We start from the raw sequence: 16,466 nt of genomic DNA on the forward strand, positions 1-16,466 counted from the left end.
ACACACTGTCCTCTTACAGTAAGTGAAGTAGTATGGGCTATGAAGTTTATTTTATAAACCTCAGTTACCAAGAATGTTTCTTCCTCACAGGATTGTTTTAAAAGTAAAGTGGAAAAAACACATAAATTAACCTTTCCAAATATGATTTAATGAAGACATTTTAAATAATAATTTATTTCACTGTTGAATTAAATGGTTTCTGTATTTTCCACAAGAGCAAAAGTGTCAAGTTTTTACTTGTCACATATGAAGCAATCTTCCTTACCCCTTAGTCGAAAGTTCTCCTGGCATTTGCCGTACCTGGAGTTTTTTGTAGTTTGCTCGCTCTTTGAGTTTGCTTGCCAGCAGAACACAAGGCTAGGTTAGATAGGCTCAATCATGTGGAATAGAAAAAGGAAACCTTTTCTTGAGAAACAGTGAGGAAAAAGAATAGAAAAAGGTTCATCAATGTCCAGGGTGTTTTCTTAACCTTCAGCTTGATACCCCCAGAAGAGACGGTGCCTTCAGGGCAGGTTTTTCTCTCCTTAAGGGGAAGTTTCTTTCAGACTACTAGGTATCATAACCATAGCCTAGAAAAGCAGAAAGAAAGCTAGCCATTTCTCTTAGAAGTTAACTGCAGGCTTTTGTCAGTTACTCAAAGCAAGTGAGGGTCCTGAGTTTGCCCCTTAAGTATGCGATGAGTTAATGACCCTGGTGCAATCTATTTGGTTTACTTGAGCTAGTAAAAAGAGGTGCAGGTATTACTTAATAGTGAAACTATGAACATTTTTGTGTTTTGTGTTCCTGAGGGTATCAACTACTAATTGTGCCAAGAAAAGGAAAAAATAAATACTGCTAATCGTCAGTGCCATGGCCCTTTTCAGCTAAATTTATGTAAATCGAATTTATTTTGACCCACTACTGTTCTGGAGCATGGTGGCAAAATGGTTAAGACATCTTGCTACGGAAAGAAGGTGTTAATTTGAGTTCTGCTCTGGATTTACATAAAATTAAGTCTTCAGTCCATCTGTGAATATTTATCTGGTCATTTCTGCTGAGAAATCAAAGGTGGCAAAATGAGATGCTTGACACATCACTGACTTTTTTGTCTGTGGCTACAAAAGCTGGTATGCTTTAACTATGTTAATCTGATATGTCAGTTGGGTTTGGCATGGATTTTTAACCTTTCAAAACTGCATAGCACCACCTCTCCACCTAAACTACATTTTTTTCATTAATAGTTGGAATAATCAAAACTGCTACTGCTCTTTCTTCCAGATCCCTTTTCATAACCCATCTCTAGTATGAAATTTAGAGGTAATAATCCTAAGTTTTAGTTCTTGAATTGGAATATTAAAACATGCTCATAAGCCTCATTATATTGTTCCTCTGTTACTCTTTTGGGCTTTTTTTAGTTTCCTTCTTTGTTTTGCAACCTTTTCATCCTTTTGTTTCTTATCTCAGCTTGGAGATAGAGGTCATGCTTTCTGCTGATGTTTAATTAATTGCTTATAGCACAAGGTGCTTGATTGAAGCCTCTGCTTGGTACTAATATATATATATATGTATATGTATGCATATTTTAAAAGAATTTAGAATTTTCAGAAGATGGGTTATGTAATTAAGCCATTTCTGAAGCCAAATAATTGTCAAGCGATTTCTAAAATGAGAGATGCTTTCTTAAAAAGAAAAAAAAGAAAAACAAAAAATAAACCAACAGGTGTCAGCAAAGACCATGTAACAAAACATTGGGTCAAATCACATCAACAGTATATGCTGCCTTCATGACAAATCCCTGTTGTTTTTCATTTAATTCTCTCAAAAGATCTTGAGATCCTATTTGTGATCAGTCAACTCAGAATCCAGAATATCACACCCATGTGTTAAGATTGAATTGAATTGCTTTCAGTAGAAAACGCAAGAAATCCCTTAGAGGTAATGTCAATTCCATCTTAATGAATTGTTCTCCCACACTATAATCCAAGTGAGGTCTTTTGTGGATTTTTAAAATGCCATTGATTCCCCCCCCCCCCCCCCCCCCCACACACCCTTAGCTTGCAGTGAACAGGGCCTTTAGAAAGTCCATTCAGCTTTTAGGATTTTTTGTTCTGGCATGGTGATGGTGGATTTTTTTGTTTGTGCCAGTTCTTAGGTAAGTCTGCGTCCAAAAGCAGTATGTCAAAAAGTTCCTTTGCATCTCTCATTGTTACTTATTGGCAGGTTTGTCACTTGAGGGTCAAAATAAAGCTCATTCAACCAAGGATGTGGCAGCCACAGTAGCAAGCCTCGGGTCAGTCCCACCACTTGAGATTTGCCGCAGGGCAGTCAGTTGGAATTCATTTTGCATTTGTTTCACTGAACATTATTGTTCTTACACTGCGAAGAGGAAGAAGTTGTGGGTAGACTACTGTTTGTTATAAGGATTGTTTCCTGCTCGTGCTCATTTTCTCTTTTTTGTGTTAAAGTGCTTATTACCAATGAGAAGACAAATCTTATAAAACAAGAAAATCCATTACTCATAATGGCATTGCTTCTAGTGGTTTATACTTGTTTATTTTTAAGATTAGTGATAAAACCTCCAACCTGTGTACACTACCTTGAAGTTCTTAGAAAATACTAGTAGTGCTGAGGGGCTTAATCTCGTAGGCTGAATTTAAATTATTTGAAAATAGTATCCTTTCAATGCCTGTGAAAGATCCATTTCTTGAGAAAGTTAGATTCAAGAGGTTGTAACCTGTTATGTCAGGTCTGAATTGATAGTTGAAGGAATTTTAGAAGTCTGGGGAGCTGATGGTGAATCTCTTGCTGTACTGTGCAAAGTCAAGTCAAACATACTACTTTAGGAAAAAAAGAACACAAAGACAAATGAGGTTGATTTTGGTCTATATGTGGATTTGTCAGGCGAACTCGTAATGTTCAGCTGTTACACATTTTAAGTGTGGTTCTGTCATGGGGTGGGAATTGACAAGTGAACCTAAGGTTGATTTTTTTCTGCATTCTCTAAAGAAAAATAAAAAACCTTGCATTTTTCTTTACTTCAACTCAAAGCATAGCAAATTATATCTAAGTGAGTTACTGTACAAGGTGGAGGTGGTCAGACTTCAGTGGCTTCTGAGCATGTCTTTTTCAGTAATATTTTAATTGTAATTTTTTCCCTTTTTTTTTTTTCTTTTCTTTTCTGTAATATATGTTTATGTGGGAAATTAAACTGAGGTTAACTCATAAGGTTAATAGAGGGATAATAAACTACTAATGACACTAATAATGTACTAACCCTTTTTATGATATGACTTATGAAAAACCAGGAAGTCAAGCAAGAAGGAAAGCAGTATCGCACCTATGTTTTATTAGCTACAATCTCCTTAATTTTAAATGTAATATCTATATCATTCTAGAAAATGTGGCCACTAATAAAAACCTACAAGCAAAATTATTGCCGTTAGATTCTCTTACTCTCTGCACTTCCATGTAGTTTGAGAGCTGTCTTTAAAAATTAATGAAAACAAGTGATCTGATAAGGTGTTTAAGGAGTGTCGTTTCACAAGTTGGCATCTTCAGAGGCAGAAGCCTCCTATGCACTGAGTAAGTGTATCATTGCCAACACATCTCACTCTTGATGGGAAGTAGCCTCTGTTAACTTTGAGAGAGTAGTTCTGTCTCCATTCGCTTTTAGTCCTTGGAGCAGTGAAAAGCAGTAACAAGAGTCGTAATGGTGGTGATGGGGTTCTGTTTGTGTTTTGAATAGCTGTGAATGAGGAACATGATGTGGGAAATCGCAGTTCCATCCAGCTGGATCTGGTCCACCAGAAGAATATATTTAACGAGTGATTTGCTCCATTTCCCTTTTTTCCCAGAAACCTGCTAGAAGTGTGTAGGAGCAGGCAATGATGTGGACAACTTGGATTAACAGCTTGCACTCCCTTATCCTTTCTCCAAGGTCTTGTAATCCGTCCTCCATCACGTGAGTGGTTGAAATGTCAACTGCTCACATGCGCTTTATCCTTTGTCATGTCACATGTTCTTAATTCTCTATCATGTGTTAACCATACACCAGCCATTTGACAGGGTTGTTGGCGTTTTGGTCATGAGGGATGCGCATATGGGAGAAGAGAGGGACATGTGGCGTTTGATTGTCTTCAAAGAGACTTTGTGGTTTGCGCTAACTGAAGCGTTCCTCACATCTGTTGTGAATCCATGAACGTTTGTTGCGTGGTAATGATTTCCAGTGACTACCGATAGGTGCCGGTTTAGAAGCGAAAGGCCACAAATCACATGGGCCTATGACATTTCCTTAATACGTTTTTAGCAGAGAATTCACTCTTGAGAAAACATTTTGCAAGTTTGAGTAGTTTACTTTTTCTTTTTTTCCTTCTGCAGTAGGTTTGCTGTTCTGTTCGTGTACATAGTCTGGTGGTAGGTGGAGTTACCCATGGTTGGTTTTGAAAGTGGGAGCACTCTCAGGGGAAAAAAAGAGAATTCAGAAGGCTTGGGTTGTAAAGCACAGCAGGAGCTGGGGGACTCGATGAGCAAGGCTCAGTGCACTTCACTGCATCCCAGCATGGTTTTTGATGTGGTATGTACTGAATCAGCTCTTCTGGATTAGGATGTAGGTGTTATGAAACAAGTCACTGAGTTGTGATCTGTTGTCTGTATACCTGGCTATCTCCGTTACAAAAAAGTTCACCAGTGGGTCAGCTGCAGTTCTGTTCTTCCTCTTGTGTGCCAGGCTGTTTCTTGACCTTTTTGATATGTGTTATAAGGCTTTTTTCAGTTTCTTACAGACTTAAAATTGGGGTACATTATTTTAAACTGAGTTATTTTGGAGTTGCCTCCTTGCTTTGCAGGTATGCTTTTGGTTGTCCTCTTTTCCAGGCTTTTGTTGTTTAAAGACCTTCAATACTTAGTGCATTGAAGATTCTCTTTGGTATTTGTCTCCACTTACCATGTTGAGGATTCAGTACCTTCAGGACTTTAACTTTTTTAACTTTAACTTTAAACGTATTGGTCTCCATGGCTCTTAGTCTTTAATTTCTCCTTTCACATAGTTGTATGCAGGTATTGATCTTTTGATCATGTAGCTTCAGGATGGTGTATTGCAAAGATTTTACAAATTATGCTGCTAACAGAGTTTTTCAATGCTTTCTGGTAATTGGAAACAGTCCTGAAGAAAGTCCTCTATATGAACAATATAATCTTAAAAGAACACAAGTCATGAAGCCAGGACCTTGCCAATTACTGTGTACTACAGTTATGCGTACCAGAACTATGTTTCCACCTGGAGTTTCAGTTTTGCTCTGGAGACTGCGTGCAGCGTTATAGTCTTGGCCACCATTGTGCAGAATATTTAGCAGTGCAAGGGTAAAATCTCAGCTCTGTCATAAGATAATGTACTTCTCTTTTCTTTCTGTGGTCTTTTCTGTCTCTGTGCTTTTTGCTGGCCATCCAAGTCATCAAATTTAATTTCTCTGTAATTAAAATAGGTTATGTTCTGGATCCATATGAAGGATCACTGTTCATGATATAAGTCTATCCCCCAATTATCTATAAGACTGTTGAACTTTGCAGATGTCATATTTGGGGCCACTAGCACTTTGAAAAGGTACTTCTGGAGGTATTCACACTGTTAATGTCCATCATAAGTCAGAAGACTGACTGTTTTAAGCTCCTCAGAAGGGCAGTTGTGAGCACTGAAGTTTGGTTCCTGTCCTGAACCGTATGTATTATTGCTCTCAACCTTGTCCACAGTAGGTGAATGAAAACTGTAACAAGGAAATGGTAGCAGAGATTAGGTACTCGTGTTTTTAATATGCCCAGGATTATCCACTGTTTTTACTGTTCAGGACATGTTCTGCTCAGCTGTGGTCCCTGCTATCATGAGCCTGCCTTCATTCTGGAAATTTTTCTAGTCTGACAAAAGTAAGAAAAGCTGTGACTTCATTTAAGGTGGAGTATCCTCAAGCTTACAGGAGGCAGGACACTGGCTCCTCAGCTGGCTGAGAGCAAATTGAAGTATAAGCCATTTAGTTCCTTTCCAAAGAGGACCAGTCTATGCTGGGAAGAAAGTTTCTTCTATCCTACAGTTTGAATACAACCTTTGTGTGGGGTGAAAGTGTTAGGCTAAGTACCTCTTTGTGGTTGGAAAGGATTTCTCCCTTGCTATCAGAATAGGTGATGAGAGGCATGGAATTTTCTTGGGTTTGTGTTTGGGGTTTTTTTCCCCGGTTCTCGAAGCAGGCAATAAGAACACCTTGATACTGCTTAGTTCAGATACTTACCCTATTTGGGATGTGTTTTCCTGATAGACTGCACTTGGAAGTGTATAAAGAGCAGAGATACTGTAAAATGGGGTTGAAGTTTCCAGTGTCTCATACAAGAAGTACAACGCTACCATTTTTTTCCCATTCATCTGGCAATTAATTTCATACACTCTGGGCAAGCCTTACTATTGGTTCTTTTTCCTTTCCCGTCTCAGACATGGTGCTGCTTGCTCACCAGCAACCTTATTATCTTGAATTACAACTCAGCGTACTGCTTAAGTGTTGGTACACCTTATGACTTGCAAGAGCCGTAGAAAAAAGCATAAATATCCCAGGTTAGTATGAATAACATGAGTAGGGGTCTCTAGCAAGTGTCACAGTTTGCCTTGAGAATGGCTTGTACTGGACAATTTGTTGCTTGATAGTTCTAGATTTATTATTTATTAATCCAGAGTTATTAACACTGGACTGGATTGAACAGCCTTTGTCACTAAGTACCTGTGGTCATGAGCAACCATATGACCGATGATTAGTCCAGGAGAGTTCATGGAGTGTAACCATACTCACCTTCTCATGCTAGAAGTCACAAGACACTTTTCAACATTCTGCAGTGGTTTTCAGATCTTAAAGATAAAATACCAGCATATGCAAGTTGATACTACTACTAAAAGAAGTTGTGGCTATTTAAATTGTATAGATTTGTAATAGTAAGTCTAACTAGTGATATATAAATAAAATGGCACAGTTCCCTTCTCTTTTTAATGCCTATAGAAGAGGTATTTTAAAAGTTAATTTTTCAAAATTACAGATCAGCCATAAAATCACAAGTAAATAAAAGCATAAAATTCCAAATGTAATGTTGGATTTGTAGCATTTTCAGTACTTGCAGCCATATTCCTAGGTCGGACAGAATGCTAGATTTTCCAGGCACATCCATGCTAAGTGCAGGAAACCTGGCCATTATGATGATGTTTTCAACTCTGGGAAATTTCGGGCTTTCATGCTACTTCAAGAAATCTTGTGTATCACCTTCCATCCTTTAAAGCTGACAGCATACGAGCCATTGCTAGGATATCCCTGAACTTGTTGATCTTCTGCTGCCAAAAAAACCCTCTTGTGGTCTTAAACAGGGGAAGTTTATGGCAGTTTTTCCTCCAGTCTGTCTGGGCCGTGGAGACCATCCAGGTGCTGAGCTGCCTGAGGATCATAATCTCACACTTTGCACCCAAGCCTCCAACCCACTATATCTTTCTTCATGTTTACTCTTATTAAAAGCTTTCATTAGGTTAAGTCTTTGCTATACCAGAATGCTCTACTGATTTAACAGTCCAATTTTTAAGGCTGATATCGCTTTCTATTTTATTAGAGTAGTGCATAAAGAGCCAGTTCAGATCACAGCCCCATTGAGCCAGGCTGTGGAAAAAATGAGGCAAGGTTTACTTCTGCCCTGAAGACATCACAGTCTAAATAGATGAGAGAGAATAGAAGAAATAGATACAAACACATAGCTGCAAAAAGGGGTAGATTTTTGCAAGTGGTGTCTAAAATACATTTGCTTCCTAGCAATTTTTTTATCTTCTGAGTGTTCTTTTAGTGGTTTTGATGGTTAGTAGATGCCTGGATTTAGAGTGAAAAATAAAATTTCTATGTTTGAGGCCATATTATCATTATACTCATTTTAATGTCTGTACAACATCGGCATCTGAGACTGCAGGAACTTAACTGCTTTACTTGTTGGCATTACACTGAAGTTGATTTCGGTGAACCATAAAAAGTTTGGCCCTGAAGGTAAAATTACACTGTATGCATGTTCCTAACATACTGCTTTGGGGATAAACATGTCTTAAATCAACTCATCGCTCACAGCTAAATTCCTTCTCCAAATGCAGTTTCCCTGTAGATAGTAATGTTCAGTAAGACTGATTTTCTTTAAAACCATAAAGTTTTTTGAACATAATTCTATCAATAAACATATTTGAGCAGGGTAGCAAAGAATTCACATAATCCTAATAAAGATTTGGGTTTTTTGTGAAAGGAAGGGAGGGGCACGTGCCAACATTTTTAATTAGCTTTCATCAGTACCTCTAATTTGTTCGAATGTGTTCCAAACGTTTGCATATTGTGTTTGCTCACATGTACATAATGAAAACTTTTGGACTTCATTGAAACTTTATTTGGTAATTGTGCATTTGGAAAATTAAAATTGAAGTTTATGATACCCTGGCTCCTACTTGCTCAGTTCATAGTGTGTTGTTAAGATGCCATCACTTGAGAGCTTTGTTACAGCGACGTTTCTGTTGTGGCTTAATATGCTGTGGGTTCAGATGGCTGTAATTGTGGCCTTGAGGGGTTGGACTAAAGAATACCAGCTGGGTTTGTACCCAGATATTCTTGGATTAATATTTTGGGACTTAGATCTTGTCCTGTCTGGATTTTAAACATAATTCTCCAAGCTTTAAAGGGAAGGCAAACACCATTTGAGGCTCTTAATGAGCATTTTTTTTCCTCTTTAATTTGCCTTTTTTTCTTTTTTCTTTTTTTTTTTCCTTTTTTTAAACTCCTGTAGCCAGTGAAATCCAGGCAGTTACTTCCAAACTGTTTTTACAGCCCCATACGGACAAAGCGCTTTAGTTTGTTCCTCAGCTTAATTCCCAAATTAATAATAGTTAGAAAGTTCTTACATTTGCATCTCCATTTTTCTTAGAATATATAAGGGTAAAAAAAAATTTCCCTAGATATTAGGCAAGCCTTTGAAGTGTGAACAACTTTGTTACATTTGAGACGGCAAGTCTTTCCTTGCGACTAGGTTGATTTTTTTTGGTTGCTCTTTGAAATAATTCCTTTTGTTTCAGGACTAAAATTTCAATTTTATTTCTACATGGAGACAAGAGACTTAAACTCCCCCATAGTGGGGAATCAGTCAGGGTTTTTCTTCTATTTAGAAACCTTTGACCCATTCCTCCCCTGTTCAGTGAATAGAAACGGCAAGACAACTTGTGCTGAGGGTGACTACAGATCTGCTCTCCATGTAGCTCATGAAGTGAACCTGCAGGGGAGAGGGTTTCAGGAGTCCTGCTTATGGGAAAAAAATGCTTTTAAAGTATTTCTTTGCAAAAGAGAGCCTTTCTTGTACCCCTGAGTATATATTAATTGGTTATAATCCTTAGTTTTGAGGCACATAATTATTCACACAGCAGCACGTGATGGATTCACAGGTACAGTTACAATTTCTTTGTACTGGCAAGCAGCCTTTTCTGAGGGACAGAGAGGAACTTTTTGTGTAAAGCTCCAAGTTCTATTGTTAGTTGCGTAGTAAAGGATTCAGATAAGTGCTTATCATATACATATACAAAACATAGACAAGTGCTTAGCAGTTTAACCAACTAGCTGTTAAGTGGTCTGCCTGGATATTTCATTACTGTAAGTGGTTTGATATCTATTTGCATTTCTTTTTCTTTTTTTTCTTCCAGATCATTACTAAATATGTTTATGAACTACTGCAAACGGAATGCCACTTGAAGAAAGTAACTCTCCCAGTAAGTATATTTTTTTTTTTTTTTTTCCAAATACGTTGTTTGTTTGGATCTGTAAAAATCATAGCCTGCAATCCAGTATTCAGATGTGCCAAGGGTCTGTGCAGGGCATTGTCTCAGGACACTGCCTTCGCATGCAGCATGGTGTGCATCTGGAGATGGGGTTCCACCTCACTTCTCATGTGTTTCATTTCTCCAGCTGAGCCTTCCTTGCCTTACCAGACACCAGAATTTTCAAAATGTGGTAGTTTTTATAGAGAAATCGTAAGGTTTTTGAAAAGTATTTGTGAATGTTTCAAGACCTCTACTGCTGGATGTAGAGAATGAACGTGCCTTTATAGGCAGAGGAATAAACTCAAACTGAGTTTCAGTAAACTACTCCAAGTCTGTTTTTAAAACACACTTTTCCAGTAACTTGTAACATGTATGTAATATAAGGTGGTGCTGTTGTTTAGTGGAAATGTTTGATCAGCCTTTGGATGAAGCACTCCCCAAAGAACACGTATGAGACTTTTTGTAAATACATGTGATACCGTGATGATGTTAGGTATTTTTATATTATATACTGGAGAAAGTAGGGGAGACTATAGTGTGACAGCACTGAGTAGGTTTTCCGTCACTATCATAAAGGATTCTTACGGTGTTTGAGAAGCCTTGGCATTCCTGCTGTTCTCAGCCAGTCCTTCGTATTCAGTCAGGGAGAACCCGTTTGGGCTAAGGAAGGAAAAGAACTGCTTTAGCAGTTCTGTAACGTTTCATGCTTCCCATTTCTGTTCCCTGAGTGTTGTTCAGGTAATGAACAGCAACAAACAACTCAAGGTTTCCCAGCCAGGCTTTGATAGTTTTTCCTGGTCAGGGCAGAAGGAGCTGTGCCAGGAGCTCCGTGGAGCAGTCAGAGGGCGAGCAGCTTCTCTCCTTCGCAGTTCCAGCCTACTAAACCACGTAGGCTGTGCCGATGCCCTGAGACCCGAGAGTGCTTGAGAAAGCATTTCTCCGCTTCAGATTTTCCTGTGTAGACAGAGAAGAGGATTGGGTTCATTGTGGCAGTCTGCTGGTGCAGCGCTGGTCGTGATCTCCAGCTTCTTTGGACAACCAGTTTTCTTCACTGTGGAGGTTTTGGTCCAAGGAGTACTTCTGTGTACCAGACAGGTGATGTGTCGAAAGACTTCTTCAAGCCATGTCACCCTCTCTCTGTAAAACCAGGAAGCTGTCATTTATAAACTTTTAAGTGGCTGAATTTTGAGGCTATAGAACTTTCTTTGTCCTTCCTAAAAAGGAATATGCATGTAAGTAATGCAATGCTAAGGCTGATCTATTAGCTTCAAAAAATGAAGACAAACAAACTTGGAATAAGTATTACAACACCTCCATCACCTTTGTCACACACGTGGTGACTTGTCCACATGGCTCTGAGATTTGGATGTCTGGCTTGTGAGAAGAATGGCCCTGTCTAGCTCCCACTGTTGAATTAATCTGTGTTTACTCTTATTTATAAATTAAGTACTGATGGAGTTTGTCAGTAGTACATTTAAGCTATTCTTAAATATGTTACTTCCAGCTTCTGCAAAGTGTCATAATTTAATTGCATTTTGGAGCAAAGTAAGAACTCAGAAAATATATGCAGCTGTTTAATTGTGAGCAGTGTGGAAAATTTGGCACAAGGTATGAGCACTGTTCTTTAGTAATAAGTATTACGCGTAGGAAGCCCTCACCACAGTCAAAGATAGGTTATGAAGAGGCCTACAAAAATGAGAAAAATGAAACAATGCATATAGAAGCTGAAAAATTAAAGCTGTCTAAAGGCTATGTTTAAATCATCACTGACAGACTTCAAAATAACAACAGAAAAAACCTAGTTTAAAGTAGTAAAGGAGACTAATGGAGGTAATAAAATGGCTTCTGTAGCAAGAGTAACTCCTGTGCAAGTGAGGAAAATACAAAAGAGTATAAATGCTGGCAAGTTACATAAAAAATCAGAGTGAGATCACCCCAAACTGCATTTGAGGAGATTGTTACAGTTGTAAAGGCTAATGATAAAAGGGAGCTGATGAGGCTAATAGATGAGCTGCCTGCAAAAGCAATGCTCAGCTCAAATAAGAACAACTAACATGATTATTTCCAATTTATTTGTCCAGTTTCCACACTTTATTATTATTTTATTTTAAACGGGTTATAATTCTGAGGAACTGTCTGAAATGTGACATACCAGTAGAAGAGATCTTAGGACAAATTGATAGATCGCACAATAATCAAATTGCAGGATGAGATGGTTATTAAGCCCAGGGTTCTATAAGAAGTCAAATAAGAAGCTTCAGCGCAACCAACTAGTATGTAACTTACTGCTGAAATCAGCTATTTTCATCAGAGAAACAGAAAAAGAGTAAATGCAGTAGTCTTTGAAAGGCCTCCAGGAGTGATTCATAGCGATTCCTCTGTATCAGGAGGAAATAATATATTGGGGGAAAAGTCAGGATCGGTTTCTTTTTAAAAAACCTACCAAAATTCATTGAAGGAGTCAGAGATCACATGAAAGAGAAAGATCTTGTCAGTAAAAGAGTACGCGGATTTCCAATAAGCTGTCAACCAGCTCACCAAATGCTTTTTAAAAGCGTAAGAGGAGGGATTCCTCTTACGAGCTAATAATTGGTTAAAGGGAAAAAAGGTATTAATATTTTAGAGATGAAATAATTTGTTACTGGTGCAGTGTTATTAAGGCCTTCACTGACATAGTTGTAAATAAAAGGAAAAAAGAAACTAATAGAAGCTAACAAATTTTTCTGTTTTTTCTAAAATTATTTGGAATACTTAAATCTCAAGCTGATTGTGATGAGTTGGGGAATTATTTCATGATGCTGAATGATTGGATGATAAAATGACATGAGATTCAATTCTGGTAAATGTGAAATTATGGGGAAAATAACTCACTCTGTAAACACAATGGTGGCCTCTAAATGAGCTATTACAACTCAGGAAAGAGCTTGGAGAGATTGTGAATAGTTCTCTGAGAACATCAGTTAGTGCTCAATGGCAGTCAAAAACCCTCAAAGCAAATAGGATGTTAGGAATTATGAGGTGTTGAGAACAAAACAGAAAAACATCGTCATTCCACTCATTATGTGGGCCCTCATCTTGAACACTGCATGGAGTCTGGACACTATATCAAAAAGGATATGAAGAATTTAAAAAAAAAATACAGAGGAGGGTTGCAAGGATGATCACAGGCATGAAATGCTTTTCAGACAAAGAAAGATTAGACAAAGATTCTTCAGCTTGGAAAATAGATGACTGAGGAAGGAATATGACAAATCTATAAAATCATGAAAGGTGTAGAGAAGATGAATAGGGAATGGTTTTTCGCTTTTTTCATAATAGAGAAGCTAAGGGGCATCAAGTTTAAATTATCAGGCAGGAGATCTCTACTGAAAGAGAGGCAGTACTATTTCATATACGTCCCAATTATATTGTGGAACACATTGCCACAGAATACTATCAAGGAGAAAGGTATAAATGTATTCAAAAAAACCATTTGACAATACTAAGGTGCAGTAGGTGCATTGAACTATTGTACATGCTTGTCCAGTTATAAAGTGCCTTGGGAGGCTCCAAAGTTACTGGTTGCCAAAACCAGGGAAGAATCACTTTAAAACCACTCTGTTCTTGTACTGTTCTCCTAAGCAATCAGGCAGTTGTCAGAAACAGGATCATGGGACCTTGATCTGACCATGATGGCTCTTCTTATGAATATGACGTTATTATATGAACATTTTGGAGGTGAATAAGAAAACATGTTTCTTCTGAACTTCATCACAGGTGACAGACGGTGTGTTGGCCTTCTTTTTTCTGCAGCTGATGATGAAGTAGACAGTGTAAAGATGTTCGAATATATGAAATGTGTTTCAGGACTGTGTTAAGTGGAGTACTTTTTTTTTATTTTTTCAGCGCGATTTTAGTAGTGTACAGAAATGCTATGCTTCAAAGGTTTAGGATGACAGCATTTCATGTTCTCTCATCTTTCTTAATTTCAGCCTCATATGCAAAGTCCAACTTGCTGTCTTTATTTTGCTTTCCCAGGCAGCAGCTTCAGTTTTTGACACAATTGTTTGTAAATTTCTTTTCAGATATGAAAATAAGAGCAGTTTGGAAATCAGGGAAGCTCACCCATTATTTTATTATGTCAGCATCTCTGACAAGACATAAATCTGAACATTTTTTCCTACACAGGGAGGCTGAGATGCATGCTGCATTATTGTTACTGTAAAGTATTGTAGTTCTTTTAATGTTTAACATATACTACTGGACTTGAAAATTTAAATGAAGAGACTCACAGTCTGGGAGAAGCCGTGCAATTATTTCTTTTAAATTTCTCATTTTGTGCTCCATTGAAGGTTGTATTATGAATATAAAGATGACTGCAATTTTTTTATCCAGATGAAGTCTTTGTATTTCTTTAGTTTTGATGGCATAATCAGTGATTGATCTTTGCTGTTCTTTAGGAGTTGAGGACAAATAGAGGGTGCTTCTGAATTAAATGCCTCTTTAATGGCTTCTGGGAAGGCTTGAGATGGAAGTTTAAATAATTACTAATATGGTTTATTGACGATGGCACTGAAAGGTCTAACTTTGCAGAATCTTCTAACTTACCAATGCTTTGCTCTTTCACTACAGTAGGTAAAACTTCATTCAGTAGTTCTTTTGACCTACTAGACAGCCAAGAACTACTTTTCTTTGAGAAACAATGGTCTGTTATCTCCACTACATGTTCCTTTTGGCTATTTTGTTGCCAAAGTCCAGTCAATACTTGTTTTGTAAAAAATTCCACTGATTTTAGGTTTGTTAAGTTAGCTGTGGTAATGACCAGATGGTATTTAGCTGCTTATAATATTGATCAGCAGTTTTCATTTTTTTACAATTTTGAGTGAAAAATTATAAATCAGGATATTCAATATTTTAAAGACTGTAACATAAGTGAGTTAGCGAGCTTTATGTAGAGCCGCATAACAGAAGACTTTCTTATCTTGCAAAGCAAATGAGCAGTTTTCTCTCTGCACCAGCTGCTCACAATTCTCACAATCTTTTTGAGTCTTTGCAGTTTAAATTCCATTTATTTGCCATGTTTTTTCCTCCAGTCACAAGTTACACCTGTTTCACTTGTTTGCAGGCTCTAGGCTCATAATTTTTATTGTGTTTCTTAACTGGAATAAGAAAAATATTAGTGGATTTTTTTCCCCTTTAAAAAGTTAACATTCAATCTTAAACTTAAAAACTTCCAATGTACAAAATAAAAGACCTCTACAGCCTAGTCAGGTCTTGTGCATCTTGGGTTGGTAACTGCTAAGAACTGAAAATTAAGTCAATGTTGATGTGGTAACATGAATGTCAGTAAGATTAGATTTCAAGTATAGTTAGTTTGACTTTACCCTATGTATTGATAGCAGCTGGGCAAAATAGTAACTAGCATGCTGTTGAAATACTCTGTAGGCTGGTACTACTGTATTAGGTGATAGCTCATTTGAGACAGAACTCAAAAGGAAAAAAATAATTCACTATTTGAAAACCTTAAGAAAAGCATAATATCTGTAGAGCACATAACTCAGAGAATTCAATCATAACTGCATACATTCATAAACCTTAAGGTATAGTTTTGTGTTGAAAAAATAAATCTGAGAAAAGGAAAATGAAACTTCACACAGTAGTTTTAAACAGCAAATTATCAGCAGAATTTAGATTGATTTGACATTCCTAGCTACAGATTATTGGAAGATTGTTGTTGCATGTGAATAACAACATTGAATCAAATTGTTAAATTAAACTAATTAAAGTTTAGCATTTTACTGAATTTTACTAATTTATTTGATTTGTGTTTGAATAAAGGATCAGAAATAAGTGTTCATGAGTAGGTCTGGAAGAGAAAGTGGCTAATAAATATAAATTATTTTATGTGGACTCAGTGTGTCTAGCACTAAATAGTACTCTACATTGATTTGTCAGTAAAGTAAGGTTGTGCACAAGAGTGACCTTTATGTGAATTCTTCAGTGAAAGCTTGATCTAATGAATTACTACTGTTTGAAGATAAATGAGCTTGAATAAAAGTTTGCAAATGTGATTAATTTGAGGAAGAGAATGAAGAGTTATTTTTTTATGGTCTTGGTACATATTTTTAACTTCTAAATTAACATATTTGCAGAAGTGTGAACTAGTGATATCTTCTAATACATATGATCATTAAGTGCTAGTATTTCCTAAATAGAAAACAAAAATTTAGTTTATAACTACTAAAGCATACAGCTAAGTTTTATCTTTTCCTGAAATACAAGTGCACAATTTTTTTTTCTTAATTACAGTATCGTAAGTATTCAGTTCCTGTGCAAAAGTCAGTTACATCTTGCCAAGCACTATCTGAGATTTAGTGTTGTCTGACTTTTTACCTAAGCTGTGTTAAATTTTAAGGTATCAATACTGCTACTTCAGAAGCAGCAACGTGATCTGACTGTAGCCCCAGTAAGGTACCTGTTGCACTTATATGTTCTGTACTCTTTTCAATAGAATGTATTTTTTACCGTGTTTTATATTTTCGCACAAAGTGTGAGAGAACACGAGTACTTTTCCTGGTGTAGAAAGTGCAAGCTGAGGCACGTGAGATGTTACGTCATTTCGGAGCAGGGAATGAGGTCTTCAGCACTGCAGCAGATGCTGAGG

General features: G+C 37.2%; 1 protein-coding gene across 6 annotated transcripts in view; it reads left to right on the forward strand.

The window, feature by feature from the left end:
• The window catches only part of FAM172A (family with sequence similarity 172 member A), a 272,071-nt gene that overhangs the window by 46,985 nt on the left and 208,620 nt on the right, over positions 1-16,466 (forward strand). For all 6 annotated transcript variants that reach the window (XM_049795847.1, XM_049795843.1, XM_049795848.1 and 3 more), the window contains one exon: positions 9,707-9,772. In XM_049795847.1, the coding sequence (XP_049651804.1) occupies positions 9,707-9,772 (66 nt within the window). The remainder of the gene's footprint in view (positions 1-9,706; positions 9,773-16,466) is intronic.

Source organism: Accipiter gentilis, chromosome Z (assembly GCF_929443795.1).
Source record: "Accipiter gentilis chromosome Z, bAccGen1.1, whole genome shotgun sequence".
NCBI classification, from domain to species: Eukaryota; Metazoa; Chordata; class Aves; order Accipitriformes; family Accipitridae; genus Astur; species Astur gentilis.